The sequence below is a fragment of the Leptonychotes weddellii genome, chromosome X (genome assembly GCF_054177405.1).
Source record: "Leptonychotes weddellii isolate Sample4059 chromosome X, ASM5417740v2, whole genome shotgun sequence".
Classification (NCBI taxonomy): Eukaryota; Metazoa; Chordata; class Mammalia; order Carnivora; family Phocidae; genus Leptonychotes; species Leptonychotes weddellii.
Window position 1 is genome coordinate 34,629,716 of NC_138385.1, and position 15,096 is coordinate 34,644,811.

A 15,096-nucleotide genomic window follows, 5' to 3' on the forward strand; every position below is an offset into this window, starting at 1 on the left:
TACAAAGTTCCTCAACAAAATACTAGCAATCTGAATCCAGGAAAGTATAAAAAGTATTATACACCAAATGGGATTTATTACATGAACACAAGGTTGGTTTAACATCCAAAAATCTATTAATGTAATACACCATGTTAATAGAATGGTGGACAAGAAAACCATATGATCATCTCAATAGACTCGGAAAAATAATTTGGCAAAAGCTACCACCCTTTCATGATAAAACTCAAAAAGTTAGAAATAAAAGGGAACTTTCTGAATATGATAAATATTATCTATGAAAAACCCATAGCAAACATACCTGATGGTGAAAGACTGAAAACTTTCCTCATGAAAAAGCCCAGGATTTCTTTTCTTAACACTTCTATTCAACACCATACTAGAAGATCTAACCAGGACAATTAGACAATAAAATGAAATCTAAGGCATCCAGATTAGAAAGGAAAAGTAAAACTATCTCTATGTGCAGATGACATGATCTTGTACAGAAAAAAATCCCAAGGAAACCACAAATAAATTACTCGAGCTAATAAGCTCAGCAAGGTTGCACAGTAAAGGACAATACAAAAATTAATTGCATTGTTATACAGTACCAATGAACAATCTGCTAATGAAATTAGGAAACATTCTATTTACAATAGCACCAAAAGGAATAAAATACTTAGGTATAAATTCAACAAAAGTAGTGCAAGACTTGTACAATGGAAGCTATAAGCATTTCTGAAAGAAATTAAAGAAGATTTAAATAAATGAAAAGACATTCTGTATTCATGGATTGGAAGATCCAGTCTTGTGTGTCTTCCATTCCAACATGGCAGTATTTCCCAAATTGATCTACAGATTCAACACAGTCCTTATCAGAATACCAACTGACTTTGTAATAATTGACAAGGTAATTCAAAAATCCATATGGAATCACAAAGGACACGGAATAACCGGAACAATCTTAAAAAAGAACAAAGTAGGAGGACCCACACTTTCTGATTGCAAAACTTAATACAAAGCAATGGTAATCAAAACGGTGTGGTACTGACTTAAGGATAGACGCATAGGTCAAAGGAATAGAATTGAGAGTCCAGAAAATAAACCCTCATGTTTATGCTCAAAGAGCCCAATTTAAAAATGGGCAAAGGATTTGAATAGACGGTTCATGAAAGACGATATACGAATGCCCAATAAGCACATGCAAAGATGTTCAACACCATCAGCCATGATGAGGCAAATCAAAACCATGAGATACCAGTTCACATCCACTACAATGGATGTTCAAAAAAAAAAAAAAAAGAAAGAAAGATGGACAATAACAAGCATTGGTGACGTTACGGTGAAATTGAATCCTTCGACGACATTGCTGATGGTAATGTAAAATGGTGCAGTCGTCTTGGGAAACAGTTTGGCAGTTTCTCAAAGTTAAACACAGAGTTACCATTTGACCAGCAGTTCCGCTCTAGTTGTATACCAAAGAGAAATGAAAACTGCCTCCGCAAACACTTGTACATAAAGGTTTATAACATGATTATTCATAAGAGCCACAAGGTAGAAACAACGCAACTGTCCATCAACTGACGAATGGATGAACGGAAGGTGATCTGTCTGCGCAATGGAATATTATTTGGCCATAAAAAGAAATGAGGTAGTGATGTATGCTACAATGTGGAGGGCCCTTGAAAATGTTATGCTAAATGGAAAAAAAAAAAAAAAAAGCAAGCCACAAAAAGACTGTATATTGTATGGTTCCATTTATCCAAAATGTCCAGGACAGACAAAGCTATGACCCAGAAAGCCAGTTCATGCATGGTTGCTTAGCGCTGGGTGGTCACTGGAAGGGAACTAGGGAATGAGTGCTAATGGGTACAGAGTTTGTTTTAGGAGGGGTTAAAATTAAATTGTGGCAATGATTGCACAGTCCTGTAAATATATTAAATATACTCAAAAATGCTGAGTAGTTGGGGCACCTGGGTGGCTCAGTCGATTAAACATCTGCCTTCGGCTCAGGTCATGATCCCTGGGTCCTGGGATTGAGCCCCACGTCAGGCTCCTTGCTTGGTGGATAGTCTGCTTCTCCCTCTCCCTCTGCTGCTCCCCCCTGCTTGTGTGCGCACTCGCTCTCTATCTCTCTCTCTGTCAAATAAAAAAATAAAATCTTTAAAAAAATGCTGAGTTGTGAACTTTAAATGGGTAAATTTTCTAGCTTTAAAATTATATCTCAATAAGGCTGTTTCTTTAAGGGGCACCTGGTTGGCTCAGTCGATTAGGCATCTGACTCTTGGTTTTGGCTCAGGTCATGATTTCGGGGTGGTGGGATGGAGCCCCGCGTCAGGCCCACGCTCAGCGCAGAGTCTGCTTGAGATTCTCTCTTTCCCTCCCCACTCTGCACCTCCCCCCACTCGTGCTCCTCTCTCTAAATAAGTAAAGAAATAATCATTAAAAGAAAAGCTGTTTATTTAAGGAAAAAAGCACGGCACTGGGCACCAAGTGAACTCTCAATCATTATAGAAAGAAGCAAAAATGTGCTCTGCACTTGAAATAACTTTATGGGGTTTATCTCACATAATCCTGTCAAATCTCTCCTGACCTAGGTACTATTATCGTCAGTTTACAAATGAAGCAACTGGGACTCCGTTTATGGAATTTGTTCATGATCACACAGCTAAGACATGGTCTCTACCTTCAGATTCCGAGCGCTTGCTGTTTTCCATAGACCCTGTTGCCCCTTTCAATATAGAGTCAACATAATTAGGTCGAATGGGTTCAATTCAGGCCTTAGTGGCTGTGTCTAGATCTAGGGTACTTTGGATCAGCTGGGGGAATACTACGTCACGACCCTCTGAGCCTCAGTGGAGAAGTGCTCTAGGGCAATGCTAAGCCAGGAGCGTGAACTCTCAGTTCTGGAGGTTTCTATCCTCAGGCACTGTCCACAGGTTGGGGTCACGCCCCAGGTGCTAACTACCTACGAGACAGCTGAACAGTCAGCCCAGCCAGCCTGGCAATGAGCTGCCATCAGAGTTGGCTCCCAGGGGCATGTCCAATAGGCAGGTGGTGACTCCTCTCAGACGAGGGCTGGAGGTCTAAGGATGGCTCCCCTCCCTGCAAGGTGGGAACATTTCCGAACAGCAGGCTGACAAGGCCAGGTGAGGCACGGCCCGCCACTTGGTACTGTGATTTCCAGATCTGAGGAGCAGTACAGTGCTGTGCAGAGGAGAAAATATGTCTGGAAAAGCCCAAATCTCCTCCAGACGTAAGGTTAGAAATGCATTAGAAATGCAAGGGGAGGGGCGCCTGGGTGGCTCAGTCATTAAGCGTCTGCCTTCGGCTCAGGTCATGATCCCGGGGTCCTGGGATCGAGCCCCGCATCGGGCTCCCTGCTCGGCGGGAAGCCTGCTTCTCCCTCTCTCATTCCCCCTGCTTGTGTTCCCTCTCTAGCTGTCTCTCTCTCTCTCTGTCAAATAAATAAAATAAAACCTTAAAAAAAAAAAAAGAAATGCAAGGGGAGCCAGGTGCGCTGGGCTGATGGCTGGAACAGTATGTCTCTCGGATTGCAAATCTGCTGTAAATTGCTCATCAGCTTTCCCCAAGGGGGATGTCCTAGTCTAGCTCTCTGTACTCAGCCACTCAGAAGACTGACTTTCAAAAAAATGCTTGCAAAGAACAGGATGGTGATCCCATTAGAGTTATGTTAAAAAATACATGCAGTGTGTGTATACACACACACACACACACACACACAGTCAGTGCAACACTGAGTCAACCAGCCTTCTATTAGTTGGCTTTGCTGTATTCTATAGTCTGATGATCAAGACTGGTCAAAGGGACGACCTAGAGGCCTTTAGAGGCCCTCAAGTTCTTTCTGAATCATCAAAAAAGCACCTAGTATGTTCAGTCAAGCTTGAGTACTCTTGTGTGCCGCTGAGATTTAACTACATAAAAATGGGCGAGCCACGCATGGGATACACAGTAGCCATTAACCAGAATATTCAATTCACCAGACCAAGCTGTTTCCTAACCATGGGAGAAAATCAGTGAGTTCTTCTGACTGTGGCCCCCACTGGGGCCCCCAAAGCCTTCTTTTCTTGGATTTCCCCCACGATACTGGAGAGAGATGGCAGCTGAGCATGGAGTTGGGCTAGCTGGCAGTTGCTGTGGGACAAGAATATAGAGCCCGACAGAGAGATCAGGCCCTTAAGCGGGCTGGAGCTTTGGCCCTGAGGACAAAGCTCAGAGGAGGCTGGCAGGATGCCTGTTCCCTATAGATCTTTGCTAAACAACAACTGGGCACTGGGGCTTCTTTTCTGGGATGGAAGTTGGGGGGGAACCCATGGAGGAAATGTATCTCAGTTTTGTACCAGGAACTGATGGCCCCACACTGTGACCTGGGTGGAGGGCTCCCCAGTGTGCTTCTTGCAGTGCCCCTGTCCGTTTCTTGGGGCCATGGGGTCAGATGTGCACGCCAGCCCCCAATCGGCAGGGCTATAACGCTTACCACACCCCACCCACCAAGGGCACTTAGTGGTCGCCATCGAGCCAGCAGCTAACAGTTCAAAAGGCCAAGTACTGGGCCCGGGCATGGACCCACACCCCTGGGGAGGCGAAGCAGAACAAACAAGGGGAACACCACAGTGGTCCTTCTGGCTCCTGCACCAAAATGGGCCCTGGGCTAGAGGCAGCCGAGCCACTGTTACTCTGCAGGCCCCAAGGGGGACGTTCAAGAATCAGGGAGGGGCTCTGAAGCCATGCCCGGCATTTATAGAAGCCTTCTTTCCAGGCTGCAATACCTTCAAGAGAATCCCATGAAATTGATTTACCTCTGGAGAAGTACAGGGATGCAACCCCGGGTGTGTTCAGTGAGACCAAAGGGAAACAGGAAGCCTGTGCCCTCACTTGGTGCCATTATCCCCACAGAGAGATATATACTTAAGAGCACTGACCAGGGTGCTGATGGGATGACAGAACCCTCTGGAAGGTAGGTGGGACTACAGAGCCATCTCTGGGGCCTTCAGAAAGCAGACACCCCCCCCCCCCCAAACGAGCCCTCACTTCCACATCTGGTTCTCGGCTGGGCTCCAGGCTCCTTCTTCTGCCTTTCCTTCTCCCTTTCTCTCTCCCTATCCTGCTCAGTAAAAGGCATCATTGACTTGGCTGTGATGACAGAGAGGAACAGAAGGGACAATGACAAAGCTAACACGGGCTTGGCTGTCACTGGCCATCCGTAGGCTTAGTAACACCTATGGCCATCCGCTTTGGAGCTATTCACCTGGGGACGTGTGGCAACTCGGCCTCCTGGCTTCTTCCTATTTCTAGTCAGTTCCTTTGCTTCTCTATGTAGAGCCCCTGTCTATGCCTCGAGGCCACCTGTCCTTTGGGCCACCTGTCCTCTCCCCGGTCTATGTTTGGTAGATTGCCTTCTACGTCCTGTGGACAATGTTAGGAGATGTACGCATGGGCTTGTCATGATGTTTGTGATGAAGAGACAATGAGGTGACAGGGTGTGTGGGGTTACACGGCTCTCTGGGAGCTGGGGGAGCCTTTGGGAGTGTGCTTCGGCTCTCAAACTCCTCCATCTAGATCAGATGTGATCACACTGCAGCTTTGAAGAGAGAAGAAATGGCCGAGCTGCCAGGCAAGTGGAGGGCGAGGCTTTGGCAGGTGAGGAGGGCGACTGCGGGGTAGGAAGTCTCAGCTTCCACCATGACGTCCTGCGTGTACGTGAGGCTTAGGTCTAGTATGTGAAGCCCCTGCTCTTCAGGTCTCCTGCTTTGGTTCGGGGCAACAGGATCTGGACTGGCCTGATCTTTCCTCAGGCCCCTGCTTGTGCCAGCACCAGGACAGCTCCGAGGGGTGGCTGCACAGAGTTGCCTAAGGGGGAAGCCTCAGGTTGGGGGCCGCACTTGACCTCGTTCTTGGTGGTCATCCTCTCCTATCTCTAAGCCTCCCACTGGACTATACTCTGCGCCTGCACAATCTTTCCTATATCAGGCTTCCACGGCCTCTTAACTTCAGGCAGCTCTGTCAATCCCCGTTACGATGAACAAGAGAAAGATTTTATCTTCACTTTCAACCTCCACCTTCCACAAAGCCAGAACGCCCATGCGTCTCTCCTAGATCACTGTGCTGTGCCTTAGATCTAATGCAGTTCTCCAACTGGTTCTACTTATTGCTTATTTGCTGTTCTTATCTTACATTCATTCACTGACTCGATCGCCATGTGTTGTCACAGGCATCCTTTGTGGGACAGGCCCATCTGAAGGCCAGCTGTCTTTCCCACCGGCTTGTGCCAGGTAGGACCCAGCGGTACCTCGCTGGCTCCTGGGAAACCGGGGTGCTGGGGGAATGGGGTAAGCACTAAGGCAGCAGAGCTCCTCCCTCCCTGGCTCCAGGGTCCAAAGGGCTTCCGGCATACTGAAAACTGAGGCTGAGCCCTACCTGCCTTGATCATTGGAGGTGGAAGAGGCTGGCTGGCAGGCCTGGAAAAGACCATCTTCCTGGAGTCCAGCAGGAGACGGCAGTACCCTGCGATCAGGCAGGCAAAGTTGGTGGCTTCGGGCCACTCCATCAACAGCACCAGAGGCTAGGGGAGAGACAAGAAGAACCATGAGAATGTGAGAAGGAGGGGAGGAGGTGCACGTCCAGGAGGACGACTGTGGGGCGCCTGGGTGGGTCAGTCGGTTAAGCGTCTGCCTTCGGCTCAGGTCATGATCCCGGGGTCCTGGGATCAAGCCCCACATCGGGCTCCCTGCTCAGTGGGGAGCCTGCTTCTCCCTCTGCCTCTGCCTGTCGCTCCCCCCTGCTTGTGCTCTCTTTGTCAAATAAATAAATAAAATCTAAAAAAAATAAAATAATCTAAAAATAAATACATAAAATCTAAAAAAAAAAAAAAAAAAGAGGACAACAGTGAAAAGATGCCTTGCAGAGGGACAGGAATCCTACTTTCTGAACCAAAAATCGAGGCGCATGGACTGACAGACCATTTCTTCTGGTTTGAGAGTTTATTTATAGTGAACTCATACCCAGGTATCAAAATTAAATCAACCTTTAATTACACATTTAATGAACTACTTTTACAGAGAAAAGATTAAAATTATATAATATCATGGGACTGCTGCGTGGCTGTATTTGTGTTCACTGGAGCCCGGCAGATGCACGCGCCAGCTGGGAGAGGTGGGGTGAACCTGGGAGTCCTGGCTGGACTGGGGAACATCCCTGATAGAAAGTTCCTGAACCCACAAACTATCTCTTGCTCATCTCTATAGCCCTCTCCGCCTAGTACCCAGAATGGCTCCCAGGACATGGACACTCCATGCAACAAAATCCTCACTGTGCCTTCTGGGCCCAGTTCTTTCTGGCCTGTAGCTCTGCTCAGACCTCCATGCCCCCCCTTTCCTAAAGTGTCCTCGAGAAGTTAGTTGGTGTCCCCTGAAACAGTTCCTTGGTCCAATACATGTGTGAAACACTGGGTCAAACAAAGCTATGCAGAGACTTGCACTTATGGGAACTCTCAGACGCTTTCACATATGAATGTGCACTGTGAAATGTTAACAGGGGGGTTTTAGGATTCCAACATTTCCAAATTATTTGACCAGAACCATCTATTTTCATAGAAAATCTCATGGTAGTAGGGTGTAGCTTTTTTTTTTTAACCTACTTTAGGAAATGCTAACATACTCTGTTGACTTTTGTTTTTGACCCTAAATCAGTCAAATTAATCCTGGGGTTAGCTGGTTGACTGTCTCAGTGACTTGGCACCGATATACCAAAAAAAGATAGGAACCACCCCCCCCAAATCAATACCTTTTCAAGAAACCTTCCCAATATCTGTATCGTGATTTTGACAAGAAGTCTGGGTTAGACTGAAGTCAGCCATGGGAGCATTCCCCCTGGGACAGGGCAGTGGCCTTCAGAGAAAGACAATGGAGACTGGCTGAAGAGGAAGCCATGGGTCCATGACTCACCTTGACTTTTGGGGGTTCCCAGACCACCCATTAAGAGCTAAAAGAATTAAGATGGAATGAATCCCTTCCCTGACCAGTGAAGTAGCTACTGCTACAGTCCAGATGAGACATGATGAGGGCATCCATGAGGGTAGGGGCAGTAAAAGGAACACTGTGGAAAATCTGGTTGAACTTGGTCACCAACTAGCCTAGCCTTCTTGGCCTGGATCATCACCCGGGGAACAAATTCTGAATCCAAACCAGCTCACCTTTTAAATACAGTTGCCCAAGTCCCCTTGCTATCTCCCAGGATCCTGACACATAGCTCGGGTCGACTATTTTGTATTCATCCAGACCAGGGGCTGGCAAACTTTTTCTGAAAAGGGCTAGGCAGCAAATACTTTAGGCCTTGTGGGCCACACACTCTGTCGCAGTAACTCTGCCATCGCAACGTGAAAGCAGCCATAGATAATCTGTGAGCTAAACAGTGGGTGTGACGGGGGTCTAAAAAAACCTTATTCACAGAAACAAGCAGGGGGTCAGGTCTGGTTTGATCTAGGAGGGAAGCTTCTTTCCAGCCCAACGCAATTGTTCATATTCATTTTCACACCTTTCAGCTTGTTTCATTTGCCAACACTGATCCCCTTCTCCTTTGGAAATTCTTTTCCTCGCTTCTGTTTCCATGAGGTGACACTAGGTTCTGGTTCTGTAGTCCCTGACCATTTCCATCTCTCACGCTTGCTCTTCTTGTGCAGCCTCCCAAGAATCACCATCCTCAGCCTCTTCCCTCTCGAACTCTTTTCCTACCTCAGTGCCGTGTCTCTATCACACGGGCTTGTGCTGGCTCAAATCCTATCTTGAATTGTTTAGTTATTCTATATCCAATGACACTGCCAGCCACGGTAAGGCATTTGGATTCCACCCCACAGGCTACGAGTTGATGATACTCCTGTGGAGCTCACTCAATACCATCAGGAAGAAAAGGGACCATCTGTACCCCAAGGAGCCGCTGGCTCCTTTCTCCAGTGAGAAGGGGACCAGGGACGAGATGTTACTTTTGGGTCATTTTTTTTTTTAAGTTTTTATTTTAATTCCAGTTAGTTAACACACCCTTTGGGTCATTATTAAGAAGGGGCAGAGGGGGTGTTTGTACCTCTAGTGAATGGATGCTTCTCAGTCACAACAGAATGGTCAACCTTATGTACAGCAAAGGAGAGACAGAAGGGGAATGGGAATGGGGAGGGGGAGAGGGCCTTGCCCCCTTGCCATTAATGACAGAAGGATACACGGAGGTCTGGGTGTGGATAGCTGCTACCACCATCACTAGGAGGACCCAAGACTCACTAGGCTTGCCTCAGGAGCATTCGCCGACATCATGGCCGCTCCTGCTGCCACTGCTTTACTTCACGCCCTCATTGTCTTCCTCCAATACCAAAACTTCTCAAGGTATGTGTGAATGGGTGACAAGTGGGCTGAGATCTCGAGCCCCTGTTGCCTCTGGCCCCAAGCTACCTCATCTGTTGATTCTAGTGGGCCATACAAATTGTGGCATTTTTCACGATGTGGAAAAGGTGAGGACACACTGACCTCAGGACTCCCAGTAGCCTCCTGATCAGCCTTCCTGCCTCCAGTCTCTACCCACGTCACTCCACTCCACCTCCATATTGCTGCCCGAGGTTCTAAAACAAGACTCTCACGTAAAATGCCCAATATCTCATCACCTGAAACCTATTGTCTTCTCATGTCATATAAAGCCTTTAGGACCTGGACTTGACCTACAGCTCCAAGCATATCTCCCACTAGCTTGCCTGTGCCCTCCTCCCATCCCCTGCCCCTCTCCTTGTGCTCCAGCAAGGACATAGCATTTCCAGTTTTCCAGAGATGCCATGTTCTTTGACCACTTCATATCTTAACTCACGCTCTTCTCTCTGGCTGAAATGCCCCTGCGGCCCACTCTGCCCCCCCACCCTCCAGCGAACTGCTACGTGCTGGTGGGATAGCTCGTGGACAACATGACCCTCTGATAGGTAACAAACATTCATCCCAGAACAGAGATGCCCTCATGGAACTTACAATCTAACAGGAAAGAAGACAGAAACCAAATAACCATACAAATGAATATGAGTGGAAGGTGTGATAAGCGCTATGAAGAGAAAGTAGAGAGAGTTATCAGAACATAGAATGTTCTGGATCAGTGTGTGGGTAGGTGGGTGTGAACGTGTGCTCGTGTGACTAATTTGGGTTTGGAAGCTGGAGAGAGCTTCTCTGAGGAAAGGACCTTGGCTGACGACTAGAATGACATTCCATTTGACCAAAGTACAGGCTGACTGGTTTGACTGACTGATGGACAGATGGACTGGCTCGCTGGCTAAGGAGCAGTCTGATTCACTGGTGCCCTGGCTGACAGGCTGGCTGCAGGACAGGCAGAATGCCTAATAGCCTGACACCCTGACTGGTTAGCTGCCTGGCTGGCTGGCTGGCCAATGGACAGATCAGAGGCAGAGTGACAAGCTGGCCAATTGACCTGTCTGACTTTGCTTCAGTTTCCCCTCCTTTTCTCTTACCCTAAATACAGCCTGATGTGGGTAATGAAACAACACGAAGGCAAAAAATCCTGTGCACAGAGAGGGCCAGGTGCATCCCCAGCTGGCTCAGCCCAGCACATCGGGAGTCTGTCCTCTGCATGCCCACATGGCCAACTGAGCACCCCAGCATGGGCGAAAAGGAACTTGTCAAAGGAACACAGATGTGCTTTTCGCCAGCAGGGGTAAAAATCAAATCAAAGGCAGGCCACCAAAGAGGTTGGGTAGGTTTTCTTAGAAACCTTCAAAGACATTTTATTTTAAATAGGATTTTAATGATCGTGACGTCTAATGTAATGCTTGTCCCTACAGAAAGCACTAGAGCAATAAAGCTCAAACATGAGAGCAGGAGACACACTGGGCCACGAGAGATCCCTTGGGACATTCCTTTGATGATTTCTTTTCCCCCTTATGTGCTTCTGTGGTAATAGGGTATGGTAATGGCCCAGTGGCATCTCAGTCCCAGACTGCTGTCTCTTGGAGAAAGAGATTTGCATACTGCCTCACGCTCAATCCACTAAGAGCAAGTAAGCAGAGTGAAAACCATAACTAAATATGCCCAGGCCATCTTCCAACATTAAAGGATAAAAGGGGGATGGGGTTGGAGGCATGGCCATCCATGAGAAAGTAGAGCAGGGATTAATTTGCTATGCCCCAGCCCCATCTCCTTCCCGGGGTGTTCAGAGTGTGTTGGGAGCTCGCAGGCATCCTGCACTCTGGGATGCCAACTAGGGAGGGGACTGGCCTTGGGGTAGCCTCAGTGCACTCCAGCATCTCTGAAAATTGGAAAAAGATGGGACTCCAGGGACACAGAAGGGCAAGGGTACAAGGCAATTGCCCTTGGGTCCCAGGGAACCAGTACATTTGGGGTCTTGCCTCCACGGCCCTGGGGAAGGCTAACTGGGCATAACCAGCCAATTTGGAAACAAGGCAGAATATCACTTTAAGGCAGTGTTTCTCAGGCCAGACACATATTACGATTCCCTGGGAAGCTGGAAAAACCTATATACCCCAGCCTCACCCCCCAACATTCCGGTTTAAAAGGTCTGAAAGGAAGGGCCCAGGCAACCGGTAGTTTTTAAATCTCCAAACATGATTCTAATGTGCAGTCAGAGCTCTGAGTGAGAAATCTTAGCTTCACCAGGCCCTTCCAGAATATTCCCAGGCCAGTGTGGCATATCTAGGAGGAAATGAGCCCAAGTCCGGTTTTTAACTTCCATGCTCTTCGTTAAGGGAATGCAGACATTCTTTTTTCAGGATACCTTATACAGTGGCATGCTGGGAAACATTAAACAAGCAGTTCTATGGAGTTCTGATGTGTATTGTTTGCCAATTTCCCAGACCCCGCCCCCTCTCAAATCCTTCCCTTTGTTCACATATATGGAGAGAGGCACCACTCAGTAAACACAGATACTGCTGATACGGAGTGCCTCCAGGAAGCTTCCTTAATCCCTGAGCCAGAATTAATTTTGCCCTCCTCTGTATCCTGATATGCTCTTGGCACCTCCTCTCTGGCGCCCTCTTTAGGAAGGCCACGTATTGGCACACTTCTTTCCTACAGCACAGAGAGCTTCTTGAGGGCCAGAAGCCATGTTTTCTTTTCGTTTCATGCTTGTACCTCCCATTGGGTTTAGCCTGCTTCCTAGCAACGCTGAGTTCATACTAAATGACCTTCGGATGGAAGCCTGGATCTTTTTTTTTTTCTCCCTCAATCTGCCTCTTTTTCTCCCATCACCGTATCATCGATCCTATCTCTGCTGATTTATCTGCGAAAAGTATAAATACCATCCTGTCCATTTCATAGGGCAGGCACCGCCTTGTGGTGATACACACAGCAGACATCTCTGATTCTAGATGCATCCGATCTAATGTAACAAAACTTGGGGATGAGCAGCACATTTCTCAGTTGAATCCTATCTTTAATGTAGGGGATGAGAGTTTCCTACTTGAAGGAATCTCACGGTTATGTTAATTTCCTGTTGCTTCTGTAACAAATCAACACAAATTTAGAGGCTTAAACAATACACATCTGTTCTCTTACACTTCTGGAGGTCAGAAGGCTGACTCGAGTGTCACTGGGCTAAAATCAAGGATAGACAGGGCTGCTTCCCTTCTGCAGGCCACCCACATTCCTTGACTCATGGCCCCTTCCTCCATCTTCGAGGCAAAAAAGGTCAGGCAGAGTCCTTCTCATCTCCCATTACTTTGACCTTCTCATCAACCTTCTCTTCTACCTCCCTCTTCTACTTATAAGGACCCTTGTGATGACACCAGGCTCACCTGGATAATCCAGGATAATCTCCCTATCTTAAGGTCACCTGATTAATTCCATCTGCAACCCTAATTCTCCTCTGCCGTATCACATGGCATATTTACGGGTTCTGGGGATCCGGGCGCGGGTATCTTTGGGAGGGGCCACTATTCTGCCTAGCAGAAACATTCTAATGCAAAATGGATAATTCTCCTGTGGTTTTTCATATGCACCGTATCGCCTGCTTCAAGTGGGCATACCAGAACTATCTACCACCTGGCAGTTGCATCGCCTACCTAACCATGTGCTGTTTCCCACTCAGCAGAGTGCAATCTTCTCCTACCCCCTCCATTCACCAATGCCATGTCCCGTTTATCCCGGAACGCAGTCTCTCACCTCTCCACCCACCTGCAGTTTGGACCCTCCGTGTGCTGTGTGCATAGCCCTGGTCTTCAGTGTACCCAGGATCCAGGCAGCAGGCAGTAAGGGTTAGCTATAATAAGACATGTGTGCTGTATGTGCAAGAGGGGAACGTGTGTGGGCGTTCACACGCACGCGCTTGGTGAGTCTGTATGTTTCACACTGGCTCTTTCTCCTGACCACTGCTGTCCCTCCAGCTCAGGCCATGCCCTCGTCTCTTTGCCTTTGTGCTAGGGCCACGATCCCCTCCTCGCCTCCCTGGCTTCACACTAGCCTTGCCTTCGAAGCTTTTAGCCAGCTTGTTCTGCCCACCCTCAATCTCTCCAATCTTCTTTCTCGTTATTTTCCTCTCCAGCCAAGCAGCTATGCTTATCGACCTGCACATATGGCTTGCTTACTTCCGTGCTTGCTCTCTGCCTGTGAACACAATCCCACTTCTCTCTGCTAATCTGTGCCTATCACTTCAAGATCCAGCTTAAAACATGCTCTTGTGGGAAGCCAGTTCTGGTTAACCCCTTCCCGTTCTTTGGTTCCATGTTCTGCACCGTACTCACCTGCAAAATTTACTTCATGTTAACTTTTCTTCATCGCTGTTTTGCTTTTCAAAAAATAACAGCTCTCATTTGTTTAGTACTTACTATGTATCAGGCACTGTGCTAAGACCTTTTGCCTACATTTTCTCATTTAATCCTGAACAACCACCTTCTGAGATAGGCATTCCATTCTGCAGTTGAGGAAATCAGTGTTCAGAGAAGTTAAGTCCCTTTTTCAAGGCCACACAGCTAGGAAGTGGTAGAACGGGGACTTGAACCTGATCTGTCGGATTCCAGAGCTCCATACATGTTCTGATATTGTGTTATTAAGGCAGGTTGTGTGTCTTTGTGAGTCTAGCCTCCCCAGTAAGACTGTGGTCTCTCCTGGGCAGCATTCATGCCCACACCTGTGGCTGGATCACCCCTAGAAATGAGAATAGTGCTCCCCACTCAGTCAATACCCACGGACCCTGCTCAGCTTGGTTCCTCCCAGAGCTCTGGACACAGAGGTCAGTGGTTCTCAAATCTGGCTATACTACAGAATCACTTGGGGAACTGAAAAGTAAATAAACCCTGATGCCCAGGCTGCAGCCTGACCAATTCGATCACAATCTCTGGAAACAGGACCCAGGCATCTGCATTTTTAAGACGCTCTCAAGGAAATTCTATTGGGCAGCGGGTGTTGAGAATCCCTCGTACAACATAGAAGAAGAGTCCTCCAGAAAGTTTTTTCCCTGTTTTAAACCCTTTTTATTTCTCAGGAAGCCACATCTACCCTGCATGTCTTCTTGTCTTTCCTCTCCCTTCCCTGTCCACCTGGCTTTTTACCCAGCGACATCTGTGGAGGGCAGCGATCATTGGTTGAGGAAGTGGCCACAAGCCAATTAGATATCAGCTCCAGGCGGGTTCCTAAACCAATGGGAATACTGGGAATCACAGGTGGAAAAATTAACATATTAAAGCTTTCTGGGTTTCACAAAGACAAAAATAAATAATTTGCTCTTTTAGAAACAGCAAGCACTCCATCTCTTAATCTGCTAACAACATCTCCCCCCGGGAAATCCTTTAAGAAAGGAAAATTGCCCCTCCTCTAATAGCTTCCGCCAGCTGGCAAGCAAGCCTGCCCCCCCACCCCCGCCGCACTGGTTACTGGGTGTTCCACAGGAGAGCCAGGGAGGGGGTGGCTGACCATGGCTGTCAGACTCTGCACGGGTAACAGGTGCTTGCCAGTCTGAAGGAGCCAATCTATGGGAAAGGCTCTAAGATTCTGGAAGAGCTGGACTCTGGGAGGTAAAATGTGGACTAGGTCCTGCCTGTTCCCCATCTCCCTAGGCCTCCTTGGGTCTGTCCACATGTTCAGGCACCCCCTCCTCCATGATTCCAAG

General features: G+C 47.7%; 1 protein-coding gene across 2 annotated transcripts in view; it reads right to left on the bottom strand.

Annotated features, from left to right (window-relative positions):
- The window catches only part of FRMPD3 (FERM and PDZ domain containing 3), a 57,742-nt gene that overhangs the window by 9,089 nt on the left and 33,557 nt on the right, over positions 1-15,096 (bottom strand). For both annotated transcript variants that reach the window (XM_081808449.1, XM_081808450.1), the window contains one exon: positions 6,421-6,565. In XM_081808449.1, the coding sequence (XP_081664575.1) occupies positions 6,421-6,565 (145 nt within the window). The remainder of the gene's footprint in view (positions 1-6,420; positions 6,566-15,096) is intronic.